The 19,951-nt window shown below is 54.0% G+C and overlaps 2 protein-coding genes across 2 annotated transcripts; one reads left to right on the forward strand and one right to left on the reverse strand.

Annotated features, from left to right (window-relative positions):
- The first annotated feature begins 623 nt into the window (after positions 1 to 623).
- On the forward strand, positions 624 to 9,814 carry ITPKA (inositol-trisphosphate 3-kinase A). Its single transcript, XM_011354947.2, has 7 exons — positions 624 to 1,770; positions 7,648 to 7,744; positions 7,828 to 8,044; positions 8,191 to 8,395; positions 8,620 to 8,721; positions 9,016 to 9,087; positions 9,203 to 9,814. Exons 1-7 carry the CDS (start codon positions 1,282 to 1,284, stop codon positions 9,404 to 9,406), a joined length of 1,386 nt encoding a protein of 461 aa, XP_011353249.1. The 5' UTR covers positions 624 to 1,281; the 3' UTR covers positions 9,407 to 9,814.
- A 394-nt stretch (positions 9,815 to 10,208) lies between these two features.
- LTK (leukocyte receptor tyrosine kinase) lies at positions 10,209 to 17,928 on the reverse strand. Its single transcript, XM_023527705.1, is given in 25 exon segments — positions 10,209 to 10,520; positions 10,617 to 10,707; positions 10,786 to 10,848; positions 10,850 to 10,906; positions 11,013 to 11,076; positions 11,079 to 11,116; positions 11,216 to 11,338; positions 11,453 to 11,476; positions 11,478 to 11,527; positions 11,621 to 11,750; positions 11,927 to 11,982; positions 12,122 to 12,212; positions 12,765 to 12,956; positions 13,228 to 13,336; positions 13,817 to 13,969; positions 14,370 to 14,503; positions 15,358 to 15,773; positions 16,002 to 16,083; positions 16,085 to 16,128; positions 16,271 to 16,421; positions 17,009 to 17,030; positions 17,033 to 17,113; positions 17,116 to 17,169; positions 17,257 to 17,385; positions 17,799 to 17,928. Coding segments are annotated over 25 exon segments (2,796 nt in total).
- Between the last annotated feature and the right edge of the window lie 2,023 nt (positions 17,929 to 19,951).

The following is a 19,951-nucleotide window of genomic DNA, read 5'->3' on the forward strand; positions in this document are numbered from 1 at the left end:
ATCTTTCCGCTGCACTCTTCCTACAGGGCCCCCAACAATCCCTAGGCACCAGGCACCTGATAAGGGATCCTCACTTGTGGCATTTGCAGGGAAGGCAAGCGGGAAGCCAGGCAATGCTGTGAAACACTGACTTCAACTCAAAGCAGCCTTGCAGTTCAGCCGACTACCACCATGTGAAATGTCCAAAGACTCACCACAACGATGCCACTGATGAGCATACTGCAGTGTATGAAACACTGCACCAACATCAGCAGTCCCCTCTTAGTTTCACAGCCCAAACTCTGTGGGTCAGGTGAGGTTTTCCTAATTACATTTAGAGTGTGGTGAACCTGAGACTGGCTATTTCTACCACCCACTCTAAAACTGTTCTAACATTTTAGAGATTTCACATCTTTCATTTTATTTTATTCTCACAGCAATCCTGTGAGGTGGACAAACAACCTTGCGGAGGAGAATCAGCAGTTCAAGGAGGTGAAATGACTTACTTGCACGCAGCAGACTCCAAGCCCCAAACTCCAAAAGTAAAAGGGGGCAAGAGGGGCACAGCTCCCGCCAGCCAGCAGCCAGGGATGCAGCCCAACACTCCGCCTGGACACGTGAAGAGATCCAGGCCCCGCCCCCTGGCCTTGTTCTCTGCCCGCAGGGAAGTGGGGTGTTTGAGGGGAGAAGTCTCTGCCGTTCCCGGGACAGAGTCCCCGCTTGAGCGCGCGCCCTGGGAGAGGCTTCTTTAGAAAGCAAGTGGCCTTGAACTCTGTGCTGAAGGGACACCGGGAAGAGAGAAGCCCGGGAAACCTCGAAACCTTGGCTTAGGATGGATGGAATGCCGAAAGGAGCCGGAGGGACTGGATGGGAGAGCAAGAGCAGGATTAGCTCCTCCCTTGCGGGGTCAGAGACCTTGGAGCCGGCAGGAGGAGGATTCCTCTACAGCCCCGAAGGCTGGGAAGGCAGTAGGACCCGGAGGCGGAGCGCCCCTCCCGTCTCCTCGAGGGCGGGCACAGAGAGGCCGTGAGGGCCAGACCCTGGTTTTATGTCTACGAAGTCTGGGCTTCCTGGCCACCCGGAGCAGTAAGCCAGAGCCATCCCCGCCGAGCTGAGGCCTTTAGAGGCCCGCGCTTTCTCTGAAAGTGAAAGGAGTGGGCGGGGGGCGCGGCCGAGGCGGGGCCCAGGCAGGCGGCGGCGCAGGCTCCGCCTCAGGGCAGTCTCGAGCCGGGGGCGCCGAGCGATTCCAGTCCCCGCCGCGCCGCGGGCTGCCGGGCTCCACTGCAGCTCCTGTGCCGGGAAATGACCCTGCCCGGGGGCCCGACGGGCATGGCGCGGCCGGGAGGCGCGGGGCCCTGCAGCCCGGGGCTGGAGCGGGCCCCGCGCCGGAGTGTCGGGGAGCTGCGTCTGCTCTTCGAGGCACGCTGCGCCGCAGTCGCGGCCGCCGCCGCCGCGGGGGAGCCCCGGTCCCGCGGGGCCAAGCGGCGTGGGAGACAGGTCCCCAACGGGCTTCCGCGGGCTCCCCCCGCCCCGGTGATCCCGCAGCTGACTGTGACAGCCGAGGAGCCAGACGTGCCCCCGGCTAGCCCCGGACCGCCCGAGCCCGAGGGCGGCTGGCTCCCGGCCGAGGTCTCGTCGCACCTGCAGCAGCCGCGCCGCCTCTCCACCTCGTCGCTCTCCTCTACTGGCTCCTCGTCAATGCCCGAGGACTCGGAGGACGATCTGCTGAGCGACAGCGAGAGCCGGAGCCGCGGCAACGTGCAGCTGGAAGCCGGCGAGGACGCGGGTCAGGTACGGGCCGCGGGGGCGGGGCCAGCGCGGGCGCGGGGGCCTCGCTTTGGGGACCCGGCTCGGAGCGCGCTGAGGGCCGACTACTGCCCCGAGCTCCCTCCGCTGAGCCCCGATTCTCACTGTCCAAGGGACATAGGGGTCGGGGTCGCCTGGGCAGTTTTCACCCTGATTCCACAGAAGGGTCGTGGCTCGAGCCCTGGAGGGTCCAAGAGAGCGAATGAGGCGGAGTCTGCGACCGGCCACGGGGACCCGGTGGGGTGGGGAGCGGGGGAGCGAGACCTGCTAACTGCGTGGTGGGGCTGGACGAATCGAAGGGGTCGGCTTTGCCCGGCGAACTCTCAGAGAGACAGGGGCGAACGAGTCTCTCTCTTTCGCCGCCCCCTCTCCCGCGTCGCGGCCCCACCCCCGCCGTTGCCACGGTTTCCCTCTCCTGAGTGGGAGTGGAGCTGCGCTCCAGGCTCTGCTCGGGAACCGCCGCCGTCTGCTCCCGGCGCCCGCACGAGGCGTGGACGCGGGAAGGGCGGGGCTGGGAGCTCTGACAGGGGGTGGAACGCCGCCCTTCTCGGTTTACCGCTCCTAATTATGGCCAGGGGAGGGTAAACTGAGGCCGAAAAGGCGGGATCAGCCTGCTAATATCCGTCTCTGGTGTCAGAGGCCAGATCTGACCCTCGGATAATCCAGGCCAAGTTACGATGAAGTCATTCCCTGTGCTTGTCCCTTTGGGGTGTGCCGCGCGCAGGACAGCCGTCTTTTGCCCCTTGTTTAAACGAAGGCGAAATACTTTAAATAACTCCCTGTGGTCAGTGCGAAGGAATTGTTCTCGATCCACGTTATGCAAGTGTCCCGTGAGCTGAGGTAAAAGCGAAGGGCTCCCTGCAGGCTCTGGTGCCTCCGGGCCTTCCCAGAAGGGCGGTGAGAACTGTGGTCGCACGCCAGGGTTGCCTGGGAGCTGTGGGGACAGCACTAGGGAGCGGCCCGGGCCTGCCGAACCCAGGCTCCGCCACACTCTCGGATTGGACCAGGCAGTGGAGATACTTTAACGACTTGCGACGGATCTGTGACTTAGTTACCCCTTGAGACTTACATTACCCAGAGGGCGGTGTGGTTTGTAACATAAGAGGAAAAAGAAAAAAAAATCTCTTAGACTAGGAACATACCCCGCCGCCAGGTGTAGGGTTCGGGGAGTCTCTCTCTCCTCCCCTGGAGAATAAGGGTGCCCCTGACCCATGGTCGTTCTAGCGCAACCCTAGCCCAGGTAGGGAGGCAGGTATCTAGGGGGTGATGGAATGTGGGGCAGTGAGAGGACTCCTCCCTCCCCGCCTCCGAAAATCCGGAGCAGTAGCTTCGGGTCCACCACACCCCCCGCCCCTCCTCGCCCCCTCCCCCCACCCCCCGCTCAAATATCTGACAGCTGAGAGGGGGCACAGGAGGAAGGCCACGAGGGCAGACCCGTCCAAACACCGCTTCCCACTAACGTCTGCGAGCAGAGGAGGTCTAGCGACCCAAGCCTGTATGCGAAGTAGGCAACCCGGCTGGGGTCAAGGCTCCAGGGACCAGTCGCAGCTGTGCCCTGGGCATCTTTGACCGGCCTTTCCCACTCTGGACCTCGCCGTCTCCCGACACGGGCAGGAGCTGGAGCAGATGGCTGCTGAGGGCCCTTGCAGCTCCAAGGCTGCGTCTCTCAGGCCTTCCCAACCCCCAGCCCTCCGGGGCCTCCCCGAAGGCAAACAGCCGCGGCGGCAGATAAGCCAGGGGGTGTTGACAGAGGCGCCTGCGTCCGCGTGGAAGGGCCGCCCCGGTGCGGACTTTGCCTCGCAGCGGATCAGGAGTGGCACAGTGCACCCGCCCAGGCTGCCCTTAGGGCTTCCCCAGGCACGAAGCAGATCCCATGGGCTGGCAGAACGTGAAGGATGCAGCTGGGAGAAGGGTACTGCAGCAGCATTACTACCAGCTCACCAGTATAAGTACTCCGGCCTGGGCAGATACAGGGAATAGCTGGAGCTGAAGGAGGCCTGGAAAGGCTCTGCCTTGGCTCTGCCTGGCACATAAATCCTTCTCCTTCTAGGAGCCTGAAGCTGAGATCCCTCCAGGATAGCTGAGGATAGCCTGCCACTCTCCCTGGGCCTTTCTTCTAGCAGAGGGAAAAGTCAAGAGCAGGGAAATCCATATAAGCCAGGGGCAGAGTTGGGGCCCTTTCCCCAAGGGCAGCTGGCATAGTCTTAAGCCTTGCCTGCCTCTTAAAATAATTTTGGAGTGTTGCTCTAGCAGAAGAAAGGGTGTCTGGATCCTGTTCATTTGGTTCTCTTTCTCTTGGTGCTCCAGGATGGGTAAGGAGACCTGGATGCTGTCCTGTCCTGGACCCAGAACTCCCACACTTCACTTTTCACTAATTATAGAGCAGAATTTAGGTTAACCGACTTCCTTTTTAAAAAGTAAATGCTCCTGGGAGGGTGAAGTCGTGGGTCACTTATACCTTAGTGCAAATGATTTTATAAATTTAAACTGATTGCTTTCACCACCACCACCACCAGCAGGAGTGCTAGTTTGATAGGACAAAGGGAACATGGGGAGGGATTTGGCCTGATAGAGAGCTTCAGCCAGTGACTGCATGGCTGGAGGTAGGGAGTGGGAGTCAGGAAGTATGGAGATGAGTACCAAAGACAGAGCAAAGGGTCCACTCTGGCAGATACTCATATCACATCAGACACTAAGTGTATCTGAGAAGCAAGAGTCTTCAGGTCTTCCAAATAGAGCTTAGACAAAGGATCATCAAAGGCTAATGTGCAGGCATGTTTCTTGAGAGAGATGTTCCTTGTCTAGCTCCAGGGGTGAGCAATTATCAGTGGGTCTTCCTGTGACTTCATCAAAGACTCACAGGGTCAGCTCTCCTGGGCTTTTTGCCCCAAGATACCAGGATAGGCTCTGGCTGTGAGTTGCTTTCCTAGACTTCTGTGGGGAGTAGGCTGGGCCAGAGGATGGGGCTTTGGCCTTCTTTTCAGCTAGATTTCACTCTGTAACATAATAAACCTGCTTTTTGATATCCATACAATAAAAGCCTTACCTGCTCAAAAATATCTTCCCTGCTGTTGTTCATGTGCTCAAATCTCCACCCACCAAAGAATGATTTTCCAGGAACCTTTTTGGAGACAAGCATCTTTATATGCATATGTTCCTTGTGGGAGGTAGCTCCCTCAGATGGAGGATGGCAATGAGTTCCATGACACTTACATCAACTCCTTCCATGTTTGACCATATCCATTACGATCAGGGGAGTTAATTCTATCATACCAACAACCTCAGGAGGTGGCTGGGAGAGCTTAAATGACATAATGGATATGAAACCCCTTTGTAACCTGCATGACTGGAATCAGCCTCAGTCTTTGCTGCTCTTGACTGATATGATCTTCTCAAAATTGGGGTGGGGAGAGTAGGTGATAACCGTATTTTACAATGCTGTGTTATCCCACATTAATCAAGTAGCAGTAGTCTAGGGCTGCAGATGCTACATCCTCTTCTACCACATCCTCTCCCACCTTCTCTGCCCCACTCACTGCTCCTATATGATCCCAGAAGAAAGACTGATGCAGTTCTCCCATCTCACCTGACCCAAGACTGGTGATACCTTCTTCTACTTGGCTGGCTACAGAAATATATCTACTCTCTGATTAACTCCACTCTTATCCCACTGTCCCCCATATTCTGCCAGTAGGCCCCTGAAGGTGCTTGAAGCTCCATCATTAAACCCATTCCTTTTGATGAAGATAAAGGTGCCTAGCCAACAGAGACGGGTCCCCAGGCAGATCTCAGTGTTTCCCCAGAGATCAAAACACACTTGACCTTGTAGCTGCAAATCACTTTACCCAGTACAAAGCTCTTTCTCATTCCAGGGTCCCATTTGATCCCCAAAGGGAGTCAGGGTGGTAGCATGGACTTTGGAACATACTGGAGCAATTGGAACATGAGGAGGGGACTGGGCTGCTAGAGAGCTTAAGCCAGAGACTGAGAGGCTGGAGGTAGGGAATGAAGGCAAGCTAACTCCTCTAAGCCTTGACTTCCTTCTGTAAAATGGCAATAATGCCACCACCTCATGTACTTGCTGTGCATGTACATGATGATGATCATCATCATCATGATTCTCAAACTGAATGTGGGAGAAGAGGGTATAGGATGGTGCTACTGAATACGCATGGCACATCTTCCTGGAATTTTATTTGAGGATTTGGAGGTGGAGGTTTTATAATAAAACCTGGATTTATTATGCAGCATAATGCAGACCTTGAATGTATTTAAAGAGTAAAAAAGGGAGTTTTGAAGGAGATGTCATGTTTCTAGTGGGCTACTTCTGGCTACACCCCCAGATCCCTGGGGATTGGACATGTGATCACACCACAGTGTGCCATGTAGGGACTGCAGTAGGAAAGCAGGAGCAATGCTATCTGATGGAGATTGAGAAGTGCCTGGCATGCAGTAGGCAGTCAGCAAATGGTAGTTCTTGTTATGACAGCAGCTCTGTCCTCCCAGTGGAAATGGGCTCACAGAGATGAAATTCTCACTTGAGCTACTCAGCTAGAAAGTGACAGAGCCAGGTCTGGAACTAACTCCTGATTCCCCATCCAGTGCTCTGTTACTACCCCCCATCTCTTTCCCATGAGAAAGGGCTTAATGGTTAATAGCCTTCCCCTGCTTAGGCCACTGCCCCAGTTCTCCCTCTCCCTCTGAGAACTCCCTCTGGTCAGGGAGGCTGGATTTCTGGGTTCCAGCCCTGTGGGGGCACACATCTATAACTCTTCTAAAAGGCAAGCACCCCTGAGAGGAGGCAGCAGACATGCAGTTTGGATGAGCAAACGTGTGTACTACAAACCTGTTTACATAGGAATGATGAGTTTTGGGTGGGAAGAGGAAAGGTCCAGAGTTTGAAGATGCTCTCAGGATTCAGTGGAGGCTAGAAGCAATGGTCATGAGGCAAGAGGTACAGCAAAATCTACATTTCCCTCCCAGTCCCATCTAAGATGACAGGCCCTCAGCTCTGCATCCCATTTTCAAAGCTCAGGTTTCTGGGTACAGATCAGAACCAAGGGTGCCCTTTGGGTCTTGCCAACTGGTGAAGAGTGATATGGTATCCAGGGACAGCAGAGGATTTTGGGAAGCCCCAAGCCATTCTTTCTCCAGGTCCTGCGGGGCCGGCCTCCCTGCCCTGGGCCAAATGTTTGTTACTGCTTTTGTCTGTCTCCCTAAATGAAAGGAACCTATGGTCCCAAGTGAATGAATCAACAATCCAGATTTCTCCAGCTTCTGCTTCTTGCCAGGAAATGGGATTGGGAGAGAGCCTGTTACGCTCAAGCCTCATTTACTTTAACCCAGTGATAGTGTTATTTTCCCATTTTACAGATGAAGGAACTGACGCTCAGAGGTTTGTTTCTCAGGCCCCAGAATATCCTGAGGCACTGGTAGAAATGCAAATTTTTGGTCCCACCCCAGACCTACTCACAATTTCCCTACGGTAAACCTGAGAATCTGCATTTTTAACGAGGATGACAATCTGGTGATTCTCGTGCTCACAAAGTTCTAAAACCTGGACAAAGCAGTTTAGTAACCTACCCATGCAGCTTTTGAGCGGCAGAACTGAAGTGCAGACCTGATCCTTTTGATGCTAAATCCGGGGCTCTTTTCACCACATTCAGATATCTGTCACCATCCTGTGCATCTCAGTGTCCGCTACACAGGCGCATGATAAATTTTACTTGAATGAATGAATGAATGATGAGGCGCTAGCTGCTTGCGGACTGACAGGGCTGGCCGAGACCTTATTCCAGAGGAGGGAGGGCTTACGCATTGCTGAGACTCCGGACATGCAGACCCGGACCGTGTTGCTTTCAGAAAAGCCACTGGCAGAAGATCCGGACCATGGTGAATCTGCCGGTCATGAGCCCTTTCAAGAAACGCTACGCCTGGGTGCAGCTGGCTGGGCACACGGGTGAGCATGGGGCAGGCGCGGTTGTGTGAGTGGGTATAGGGGTAAAGGATGAACTAAGCAGCGCTAATAGTGCGGGTATGCAGGGAGTTTCAAGGCGGCGGGCACCAGCGGGCTGATCCTGAAACGAAGCTCTGAGCCGGAGCGCTACTGCCTGGCGCGGCTGATGGCTGATGCGCTGCGCGGCTGCGTGCCCGCCTTCCACGGCGTGGTGGAGCGCGACGGCGAGAGCTACCTGCAGTTGCAGGACCTGCTCGACGGCTTCGATGGACCCTGCGTACTTGACTGCAAGATGGGCGTAAGGTACGCGTGCCCTGCCCAGCTGGGTGGAGACCACCTGGCGGGAACCCCAGGGCTGGGAAGAGCGTTCTACCCAGTACCCAGGGCCGTGCTCGATGGGGTCTCGGGGTGTGCCCGCTCATGCTCCGTCGCTGCCTGTGCCTCCGTAGGACTTACCTGGAAGAGGAGCTGACCAAAGCCCGCGAGCGGCCCAAGCTGCGGAAGGACATGTATAAGAAGATGCTGGCGGTGGATCCTGCAGCGCCCACCGAAGAGGAACACGCGCAGCGCGCTGTCACTAAGCCGCGATACATGCAGTGGCGAGAAGGCATCAGCTCCAGCACCACACTCGGCTTCCGCATCGAGGGCGTCAAGGTGGGCCAGGCCCACTTCGCTTTGCACAGCTCCGGCCCTTCCTCCACCGAGCCCCACAGCGCAGTGTCTGCTCTCCATGTCGGCCCCCCATCCCCCTGCAAAGGCACCCTCTGGCGGCCATCTCTCTGTCCCCAGCCTCCAACATCCCGAGAGGTCCCTTCTTTCAAACTTTCCCTCTCTGGCGGGTACGGGGCCCCTGACACTTCCTGTCCCACTTCCTTAAGAAAGCCGACGGATCCTGCAGCACCGACTTCAAGACTACCCGAAGCCGGGAGCAGGTGATCCGCGTCTTTGAGGAGTTTGTGCAAGGGGATGCGGAAGTGCTGGTGAGCGCTGGATCCTAGAACCCTGAGATATTCGAGAGCCTGAAACTGAGAGGTGCCCTCAGGTCATCCGGTCTACTGCCCTCGCCTGTGACCCCCATCTTAGAATTTTTCACATTGCGTTGTAATGGTTTTACGTTCCTTTCCTTCCCTTCTGTTCAGCATACCACGTGGGGGCTTGTATTTTCCTCACCAGGGTATTTGCCAAGCCGAGCCCCCATTGCGGCCCCTAATATTAACAGAGGCTCAATTAGCGTTTAGCTAATTTGCCTTCCTCTTCTACTCTACCCTCTCTAGAAAAGGTATCGAAACCGCCTGCTGCAGATTCGGGATACCCTGGAGGTCTCTGAGTTCTTCCGGAGGCATGAGGTGAGAGGGGTAAGCTCAGGTGGGGGGCTGGAGGGTCTGCGAGGGTTACAGAGGGAAAAGGGTGGAGGAGGTTCTGGGAGAAAGGGCCGTGATCAGACCAAGTGGGGCTCGGCAGGTGATTGGCAGTTCGCTGCTCTTCGTGCATGATCATTGTCATCGCGCCGGTGTGTGGCTCATCGACTTCGGCAAGACCACTCCCCTCCCGGACGGCCAGACCCTGGACCACCGGAGGCCCTGGGAGGAGGGCAACCGCGAGGATGGCTATTTGCTGGGGCTGGACAATCTCATTAGCATCCTGGCCAGTCTGGCGGAGAGATGAGGCTAGGCTCCTGCCTCCCCGCAGACTAGCTGGTCTGACAATGGACCTTCAGGCTGCGTCCCTGCCATGAATGCCTGCATGCGGGCAAGAGACTGAAACCCAGAGGTTGGGGCAGTTCACAGGGTCTTGCAGGGCCAAGTGCCAACCGCTATGGGACGCACTGCACGCACCGGGGTTGTCCCCCACCCCCATTCGAGCCCCAGGGGTCCCAGAGCCAATGACACTAATTTACCGGAATAGACTGGGACAATGGGCTTTTTCCTCAGCCCAGTTCTTTTGAGGGGGCTCTGTACCTCTCCAAGGAGGCCAGATAAGGAATTTTATTTTGCAGGCACTAGATCGATTGGTCTAATCTCCCACACTACAATGGACTCCACTTCCCAATAAAACTCAAAGACACCAGCTTTGGCGACTCAGCCTCATCTCCTCCCTCCTTTGGTCTCCTCTTTCTCAATTCCCAGGCATCCCTCATGTCCACTCAGATCAATGGAGGATATGAGTTCTTTATTAGAGCCATTTGTAGGGTTGGGGTCTGCTCAAATGAAGGATGCTTATGGGGGAAGGGCAATCCAGAGAAGGCTTCCTGCAGGAGGCAATTTCAACTCCTGGAGTGGGGGAGGGGTGGCCTCTGGTCCCAAAGATCAAAGACTAGGAGTGGCCAGGCCCCTCCCCAGGAGGCCTGGGGCTGGTTTCCAGGATGGAAAGTTCAGTGGTGCATGCCAGCCCTGAGACAGGCCCAGGCACACAAAACAGACTGGGAGGTGGGGAAAGAGGCTACTGGAATAACAAGCCACCTAGAAGTCTAGGGAGGAGTGCAGGGAGGAACACTTGCTAGCATCAATGCCTGAGTCCTCACCCTTGGGGCCCAGGAGTCATAGGTAGGATTCTAAAGATTCTGAGATTGGAGGCCCCTGGATTTGGGGGGCTTGAGGCCTGAGGGTAGCCAGAGGCCAAGAAGACTCCCTCCCCAGTTCTTCAAGCTCTCCAGATTCAATTTCTGGGCCTGTGGGAATATTAGGCACTCCAAAGACCTGCTCCCCAGCCCAGAAGCTCCTTGCTCCTCCAGGGTAGGCCTCAGTTCCATTGGCAGGGGTGAATCTAGCACATCAGTGTCCTATAATGGGAGGGTAAGGGAGCAGAGGGCCAGTGTTTTACGGCTTCCTTCCTGACCCTCAAGACCAGGATGGTCAGGGCAGGTCATAGGGCATACCTGAGTTTAGTACTGATGATGCTCCAAGATGCCAGCAAAGCTAGGGCAGAGTTCAGGCTGGTGCTGCCAACAGTGAGTCATGATACAATACCTGGGGAGAAGCAGGAATTCATGCCCCGCCCCCATGGCTGTGAAGAATCCCTGTCCCTGGGCAACACTCCATACTCACACAGGCCTTGGACAGTCCCTGGGAGGGTCTATATGTCAACTTCCGACTACAAAGTCCAGAGTAACCAGAGTAGGACATGTAACCCAATGAGAAGATCTTCCAGAGCAGTACCCCAGAAGACCTGCATCATGAGTGGGGGAAACTGAATGAAGCCTATCAGACATAGCTTCCCTTTTCCATCACATGAGGTGGCCCAAGGCAGGGAAAGGGAGAGGATGTGTTATCACCAGGAGTCTGTCTTAAATGTGAAGATTCCTTCTAGGGAGGCCTCTGGGGGCATCCACTTGACCGCAGCAGAGCCCGGCCCCCCTTGCAGTGATAACTAGCTCCACAGGAGGAAGGAGGAGAGCCATGAGTTCAAATGCCACAGAGTGCTGCTGGGAAACTCCTTTGAAGCAAAAGGCTTCCCCACCTACCTAGGCCCCACACCTATAGATAACTTGTCAATCTGAAGTCCCCAGTCTTGGCCACTAGGTTGGGCCCAGTGCAGCTCAGCAGGTAGTTCCTGGCAGCAATGTCCCTGTAGAGTCAGCAAAAACAAATTACTGCCAAACTCAGAATCTCTGGTTCTAATCTACTTTCATAAAATTTATGTGGAAGGGCTCATTCTTTGGGAGAGAGTTTGGCTAGGGGTCCCTGGAGCCAAGATCGCTCTCAACCTATAGACAAGTAATTTTCCTCCAAATAGTGGGTCCTGAGCCAGCTAAAGCAGGTTCTGCATGACCAGAGATGACAGCTGGCCCTGGGTTGGGCAGAGGGCACATTAATCCAAAGAGGTTTTGGGATACATGAACAGGGTCTTTAGAGGGGCGTGGAGCGCTGGGAGAAGGGTTACCAGGTGTGGCCAGCTATGCCTCAGGAAACTCTTCATGTCCCCTCCAGACATCAACTCCAGCAGAATCAGAGGATGGGTAGCCTGGAGGCTGAACCTCACACAATGCTCAATATTTTAATGGCTGAACTTGCTGGGTGGGTAGTACACATACCCTATCACCAAAAGGGAAAGAAAACATGCTCTAGGGGACCTCTGTGTCCCTAGGCTTGCAACCTCTCGGCCCCGGGGAAAAAAGAGGCTGTTCCAGCAGGCAGTTCTGGGTGCCTTCCCCACACCTTCCACCCTGGCCCCTGGCCCCAGGTACACTTGATGATGAGTGTCTCCATGAGGAAATCCAGCTTGTCCTGGAGTTCTGGCAGGGTCTCGGAAGGAAAAGGGCACAGAGCTCCTGAGTTCCCCAGACGCTTCAGGAGGGTGGGCTGACCCTAGCTCCAACAATTGTTTCTCCCTCCACTGATCCCTGCTCTCTTACCTCCAGCCAAAAGTCCCACCCACTCTCACCTTGACAGCTACCTGCAGGGAACTGGGGTGCCCAGGAAGGTCAATTACCAGTCCTTCATAGGCCTCTCCAAAGGCACCATGGCCCAGGGTTCTGCGGACGACAGGTTGGGAGGGAGTGGGTGGCTGAGCCTGAGGAAGCGTCCTAAAGAGTCTAGTGTCTCCTTTACCTCCCTTGCCCCATCCCTACCCCCCAGCTGGACTTATATGAGAGTCTGAGGGGGAGGAGGATTCTTCACAGCCATGAGTGGGTATGAACTCCTGCTTCTCCCCAGGAATCAAATCATGACATGTCCCCAAGTACAAGCCCTGAAGAGGCAATGTTGACTGACACAGAGCTGGGGCAGAAGAGAGGGCACATGTGGGGTAAGAGTCTGTATGAGGCCATCCCTTAGGTCCTTGCAGACACCCTGGGGTGGAGGCAACGCTTGCTCCAAAGGAATCATTCCCCAGAATTGGGGATGACAGCTGACCCTGGACAAGTTACTTTTCCTTTTGGAGCTTCTCTGGCCTCTATCTCCTCTACACGAGGGGTTTGAGCTAACTGCTCTCTAGGATTTATAATTCCCCACAGCAAGGAGCAGGATGAGGGGTGGGGTAGGGGTTCAGAGTACATAGATTTTTAGAAGGAGGTGGGAGGACTCACCTGAGCAGGGTGACATTGGCTGGGGAAACCTCAGTAAGCCCTGGAAGCAAAGGCCAGGACTGGGCCATGCCAAGCCCCATATGGCAGTAGTAGGGGTTGGGAGCTGTCCTGATGATGGAGGTTCAAAGCTTGCTTAGCTCAAGCTCAGGATCTGGAAGCCTTGTCCCCAGGCCCTGCCACTTCTACGGTTTACTGAAGATGGAAGGAACAATGGCATACTCTCTACCTGCTCATCAGGCCCACTCTGCTTTGCCTCCCCCTGCCCAGGACACCTCTCCAGATGCCCATTAAAGCAAATGTTTTCCCTGAGCCTCTCCAACTGCTTCTACTCTTAGAACCCCAGAGGAGTCTGCTACTGCTCTACTGGGAATAGGGGTCTTGAAATCAGCTGTGTCTGCTCCTGGGACACCACACAGCTCAGTGGAGAGGTGGGCAGCCTTGAATAGCCATACCTGTTGGATGCTTCATAGCCAGAATCAGGACCCCACACACCATAAGGAAGCTCAGTGTAGAGGTCACCCCCACAACCACCAATAGAACCAGAGGGCCTGGGGCGGGTGTGATGGGCACGTCTAGAGACAAAGAGAGATACCTCTTGTGGGAAGCTACTCTCTGTCCCTCTATCCCAGGTTTTACCCATGCCTCAAGACTCAGCTCAAGTGTGAACTTTTCCACAACACTTTCCCCACTTATCCCAGACAAGCACCTCTCTCTCTCTGGAGAACCCCTAAAACACTTTACACCCCCCGTGGCAATTGCTATTTTGATAATATATCTATATCTAGATGTAGATTTAGATAGATAGATCCATATATCAATATAGATCTAGATGATAGGTAGATAGAAAGATAGATAGATAGATAACTATTTCTCCTCCCACACTAGACCACTAGACTACATACTCCCTGAAGGAAGAGCATGCACTGATTCATCTCCAGTCTCCTGCCTACACCTAACACAGTGCCTGGCACATAGCAGGCAACATGCCCAATACTCAACTTCTCCCAGCCTGTGGCCCCAGGAGTCCAGACCTTGACAAAGGCAGAACTTACCCATGCTGATGATGTTATCAGCAGCTAGCTCCATGCCCTCTGGGCACATGCATTTGGCTGAGGGGAGTTCTGCTTGCCATTTGAAGTCTTTCAAAAGCCAATGACTACAACTGAGGTGCAGTCAGATCTCCATTTCTCCATGGTTCCCCATTATTATGAGTAAAAGAATAGATATTACAGGTGAGGAAGGTGACATACATACTTTTTCCCAGCCATGTGGTTAATTCTAGCCCTGGACTTTGGAACAAGAGGCAACACCAGGCATTTAAGTGTGGGTGGGAGGGCTTGGGAGACTTCTGTCTAGCCTGGATACTCCCTCTTCTGGAATCCTTGAGCTCAAAGGTATTTGAGAATTCACAGCAAGGAGATACTTGACAAGCTCTCCAGAATGCCCAATGCTGGCATCACAACTGACAGCCCAGTTCTCAAATTCCTGTGCTGTGCAAGAAGCAGATAGTTTACAGTGCAGAATTGATGGCTCAGATGGGAGTGGGCTTAGGGATTGAGGAAAAGAGCCAGGCCAGGATGAAAGGTGGGAGATAGGGGCCAAAACCTGCCAGAGGCTGCAAGTAGAGATCATTGCTAGGGTGTGGGAAGGATAACTCATCCTCCCCATTAGCCCAGAAGATATCGGTCTCAGAGGCATCACCTCCTGGAAATAGAAATGGAAATGGAAAGAGGGTTTGGCTACAAAATGAGGGGGAAAAGGGGTACACAGCTGCCTCACAGATGGGAAGCTGGCTTATGAAGATTGGGGAGGCTGGAGTCTTCCAGTGGAAATCCTGGTGTGGCCTTCTCTGCGCTAGCATTACAATACAGGTGCTGCCAGTTCACAAGGAGGAGCCAGGAGCCAGGGAGTGGGGAGGGAGTAATCAGCTGGACCTGTCTCACCTCCTTTTCTGTCTAACCCCTCTGGTCCCACATCCTCAGTTATGAAATGGGAGAGGCCCAACCACATGTTCCATTTCTGTGATAATGGAGAATTATACATATATGTGTGTGTGTGTGTGTGTGTGCATGTGTGTGTGTGTACACACACACACACACATATAAAGTACTTATGAACAGTACAGCCCGAACAAACACAAGGCTCTGTTTCTTTACATCGGTGGTTTCTAAACTCTAGAGTATATTAGAATCACCTAGAGTTTCTGGTTCAGTAGGTTGGAGAGAGGCTGAGAATTTTCATTTCTAACAACTTCCTAGGCTATACTGATGCTACTGGTTCAGAGACCACACTTTGAGAACTGGCTTAAGCTATCCCTGCCTTTCTGCCTGTCCTCTCAGTTTGCTACCTCAACCAGTTCTAAGTTTCTGGGCTGCTGCAGAACCGAGGAGGAGACCTATTGTGATGGGAAAATCCTGGATTTAAATGACAATCTAGAGAGTCCAGTCTGCATGTGTGATTTGCAACTTACCTGACCTCTTTTTCTAGGAGCAATTTATTACTCTACCTGCTCTGGCCTGGAGCAGCGCTCAACACATTTCCCATCCATCCTTCCGAAGGACTCGGCCTCTTCTAAGGCTCTACCTCACTTCACCCTGGGGGTGGCCCAGTAGCCTCCGCTGCCTCTGTAGGCAGGCCCCCCGCTGCCACTCCTAAGCCTCCCGCTGTGGCCGAGCCAAATGTAGCCCAGCTCTCTGAGCAGCCCTGGCCGCCCTCAGTCTCTTCCCGTTAGCTGCCAGCCTGCTGAGAGCGAGCCCGCAATGTCCAGACTCCCCCTCCACCTGAGAAACGACAGCAGAACGTCTGGCCACGGGGATGGGGAGCACACCCGCCTTCCTTGCATTCCCGCACCCGCTCCTGCTGCCTCGCCTTTCCCGCTACTCCCGCGCTGCAGAGCAGCTCTCTAATTTTCTGGGAGGCCTGAGTCCCGCCTTCTTCCTGCCGCTTCAGGTGGGCGCGATCGCCTCCTCCCGCCGCCACCAGCAGCAGCTGCAGCTTGTCCGCGTGCAGCTAGGGGGCCAGCGGCGCTTTCAGGGGCGCGCCCTTCAGCCGTCGAGTGAGGACCTGGGCATTGGGCCAGGGCTACCTACCCCCTAGGGCTGTAGTAAGGGAAGGAGCTCCCAGCCAGGCCTATGGCCCGTACGTAGAGCTCCGGTGTGTGCGCCCGTGGGAAGAGGTTTAGGATTCTAAAACTGAGCGCTGGTACTCAGAGCTGCCCCCGTGAAGGCGAGCGCGTACCTGAAAGATGTAGGTGGCTACCCCACCTCCGGCCCAGCGCCGCGACCCCAGGACCCCTTTGGTCCCATCCTTCGCCCGTGCTCCTCAGCGGCTCTCCGAGACAGAAGAGCTGGCTCTTCCAACTGCCCTGCTGGTATCGGGCGCCATAGGCTGGGCTCCGGCCCCTCCTCTCATAGTGACAAGGTCTGAACACTCAGGATCTCCCCCTCCTTCCACCCAGCCTTCTCCCTGGGGCGCCTGAGCCGCCCCTTCCCACTGGCTCCACTTACTCAGGGACAGGCGTCCTCTCCCTGCTGCCTCATGAGGGTGTAAAGCGGCTCCCCATGCCCAAGGCAGAAGACCGCCGAGAGGAAGATGCCATGCGCCCCTGACAAGTATTTCTTGGCACCTTTGCCGCCCGCCTCTCCATAGGTTGAGATCCTGATGAAAACGGGTGCTGAGTCCCGGGCCCTAGATCGTGGGTCCTGGGGCCACCTGTCTAGGGCGGAGGATGGTGACACAGGCGACTCCAGAATTTCTTTTTTTTTCTGCCTACAGCATTAGGTTTTCCAAAGTGGTCTCCCATCCAAGTACTAACCAGGCCCCACCCTGCTTAGCTTCGGAGATCAGGCATGTTCAGGGTGGCATGATCCAGAATTTCTTATCTGAGGGACTTAAGAGGCTGTAGTCGATTATGAAGGGAGGAGACTAGGTTTGCACTCTACATTAGACTTTACACTTATTTTTTCGGGGGCTTAATGGAGATGGGGAGAAAGCTCATCTATACCTTGGCACCACCGTGGGTTAGGGGTCCTCTGCTTGGTAGGAACAGGCTCCTGGATATGGACTAACTCGGTGGTGACTATTGCTGCCCTTCTCCCGAGTTCTGCTGAAAAGAGAAAGTCACCAGGGCCACACATTGCTGCGGAATACCCTAAAATGCAATGCGCACGTGGCCTTTCTTGCTCTGACAGTAGAATCTCAGACTCACAGGTCACTACCCACCTCTATCCCTGCTACACACTTACAGGTACTGGCCGGGGCCTGGCACCACAACTGAGTGCCTCTCAAAGGCCTGGCAGCCACTGTCACCACCACACTGCTGCCCGTATTCACCCAGTCGCACTGTGTGTGGGCCCGCGCCTTTCGCAGATGGAGAACTGCCAAGGCCACCCCAGTGTCGGGGAGCAGGAGGGGAGGCAGGGGTCAGAGAGCACCTGCTCCTGCCAGGTATGGTTATCCAAGAGAGGAAGAGGCCTGCAGCTCATTGAGGGGATAAGGGAAGTGGCAGGCTCTAAGCCTCTGGGCAGACTGGTGATGTTTGTGTCCTGGGGGCTTGGAACTGGAGTGCGTGAGTTTGACAGAAAAGGAGCCTCGGACCGGGAGTTGGAGCAGAGAATGGCTCCTGAAAGGTGACAGGGAGACAGCGTGGTTGGGGGTGGGGGCAGGTTATTAATGGGGAATCGGGGATGAAGAAATAGAAACTCTCTTGATAGCCAACCTTGCCTCTTGCGGCCACGCCCCTAATCCTACCCTATCCTACAGCCCGGAAGCCGGCCCCAACCCAACCTTGGTTGCCCAAGCCCTGCGGGGTGCCCTCTGATACCTCTGGAAGTTTCTCTCCCGGAGAGCCCCTCCCAGCGAATGACTTGGGAGTCGCACTGAGCTCGGTCCTGCAGCCAGCCGCTCTCCCCTATCTTCTCCTCAACTTAGCTTGGAGGTCCCGCCCCCAGGCAGTGCGGAGACCCCACTGCCTGTCCCTCCTTTCCGAGCTGTGTGATCCGAGTTTTTCTTGGTCCGCACTTCTCAAGCACCTACTCAGAGCATTGGCCGTAGGGTTCAAGACCTCCAAAAAAGAGCCATTGGGACCCAGTCTGTCTTGACTGCTGTCTCCAAGCCTAGGAAAGTGTCTCTGGCAGGACAGTTTGCTGACTGCTGGAAAGCTCATACCCGCAGCTCCAAGCCCAGCAGAAACTGGTCACAGAGGCCCATCGCCCAGTCTTCCCAGGTAGCTAGGTTTGCTGGCTCAGACCCGGCCACTTCGGCCCCCAAATGCTGTTTATATGGATGTCAAGCCGCTTGCTAGACACCATGGGGCCCTAAAGCCGCCGTCGTGGCCACTCTCACCTCAGATTCCAGGATGCTGAAGGAGGGATGGGCAGAGAATATGAGCAGAGAGGTCCCCATGCTTCCTGGAAGAGCCTTGCGAAGACCCCTACCCAAGACCTCAGTCTCCAGCCACTGGGTCTGCTACTGGCTGCCCCAGGGAATGGGGTCAGAGGTAGGGAAGTGCCCCCACCCTTTTGAGGCAGCACCATGAGAAAGTGGAGAGCAACATCCCTAAAAACCTACATGGGCAAAAAAAGCAAAAAAAAAAAAAAAAAGGAAAAAATCTACATGGACTTCTTGGTCTCTCACATCAGGAGCAGTGGGTGTGTATGTGTACTTCCTTAATGTTGGCAGTGGTGATAACACATGGGAAATGCTCTTTAAACTGTCTCAAGTAAGGCATCATTACTTGCCATTACTTGTCTTTCAATAACTTTGTGACTGCAAGTCTCCACTTCCCGACACCCTCAGAACCATGGATGTCCTGGTTCACCTCATACAATTCCATCGCCTGTTAACTCTGCACGACTTATTGTGATGGGTGAAAGCCTGGATCCTGAGGTCATATCTGAGTGCTAGTACTGTACTAGCATCCCTGGTCAATGGGTGATGGTGCACAGTCACAAATATTCTGAGTTTCCCCACTACCTACAAAATCATAGGAAGGGAAATTGCTCTGTAAACCACAAGGCACCCTACAACTCTGAGGGTCATTCAGCTTTCAGATGGCTTCAGATGTCTTCCTTACTCTTTTGTTCAAAATACTAATTTTAAAGGCTGACGTCTGTTTTCAATATAAAACACTGGGAAAAAAGAAGGTATAGTAGTACTTTGCTACTTGGTAAAGTCTCTGAGTATATATGGCTAGATGTAGACACAACAGTGATTTTGTAAAAACTCTGGTACCTATGCCCTATTTAATTCTACAGATATTCTACTATGAGGTCACAGAATTTAGTTTGCAAGGTCCCTGTAAGCCAATGGTTCTCAAAGAATGACTGAACCCAGATAGTAACATCAGTATTACCTGGGAACTTGTTAGAAATGCAAATTATTGGGTTCCACCCTAGACCTACTGAATCAGGAACACTGGTGTAGAGTCCAGCAATCTGTTTTAACTCATTCTCCAGGTGATTTTTGTCACATGGTAAGTCTGAGAACTATTAGTGTTTGCAGATATAGTAGTTGCTTAATAAAACCTATTGCATAATTCTGTCTTTAGCAGCTCCATTTATGGGGAGTAGGTTTTCTATACCTCCTGACAAGGCATACCACACTCACTCTGACGATCTGTAAACACAATGATAAGTAATTCCACACAACAAATGACACCAACCTTAAGTGTGAGAAACGCTATCAAAAAGAGATGAACCAATAAACCAGTTATGCTTTGACCCACTCCTCCCTAGCCTTTGCCTATCACCAATAAAGTCCATAATGAAGGGGTGTCGTAGGACAATGCTATAGACCGAACGGTTGTGTCCCCACAAATTCCTATGTTGAAACCTAATCCTCCAATGTATCTGGAGGTGGGGCCTTTGGGAAGTGATTACATCATGAGAGTTCCACCCTCAGTGGTGGAATGGGATTAGTGCTTTTATAAAAAGAGGTCCCAGAGAGCTTCCTTGTCCCTTCTGCAATGTGAAAGCTATGAATTAGGAAGCAGGTCCTGACCAGTCATCAAATCTGCCAGCACCTTGATTTTAGACTTTCCAGCTTCCAGAATTGTAAGAAATAAATTTGTTGTTAATAATCCACCCAGCCTACGGTATTTTTATAGCAGCCCAAATGGATAAGACAAATGTCTACTGTACCAGTCTGATTTATGGCTCCTTCATGTCTTAGGATAGCAGTTTATGGAA

Source organism: Pteropus vampyrus, unplaced genomic scaffold, assembly GCF_000151845.1.
Source record: "Pteropus vampyrus isolate Shadow unplaced genomic scaffold, Pvam_2.0 Scaffold19, whole genome shotgun sequence".
Classification (NCBI taxonomy): domain Eukaryota; kingdom Metazoa; phylum Chordata; class Mammalia; order Chiroptera; family Pteropodidae; genus Pteropus; species Pteropus vampyrus.

Bases quoted from the DNA above. Each gene is read 5' to 3' on its own strand.
- ITPKA (XM_011354947.2), top strand. From the start codon at position 1,282: ATGACCCTGCCCGGGGGCCCGACGGGCATGGCGCGGCCGGGAGGCGCG. The intron at 7,745-7,827 runs GTGAGCATGGGG...GCGGGTATGCAG, and splicing joins GCAGCTGGCTGGGCACACGG to GGAGTTTCAAGGCGGCGGGC. The intron at 8,045-8,190 runs GTACGCGTGCCC...GTGCCTCCGTAG, and splicing joins GACTGCAAGATGGGCGTAAG to GACTTACCTGGAAGAGGAGC.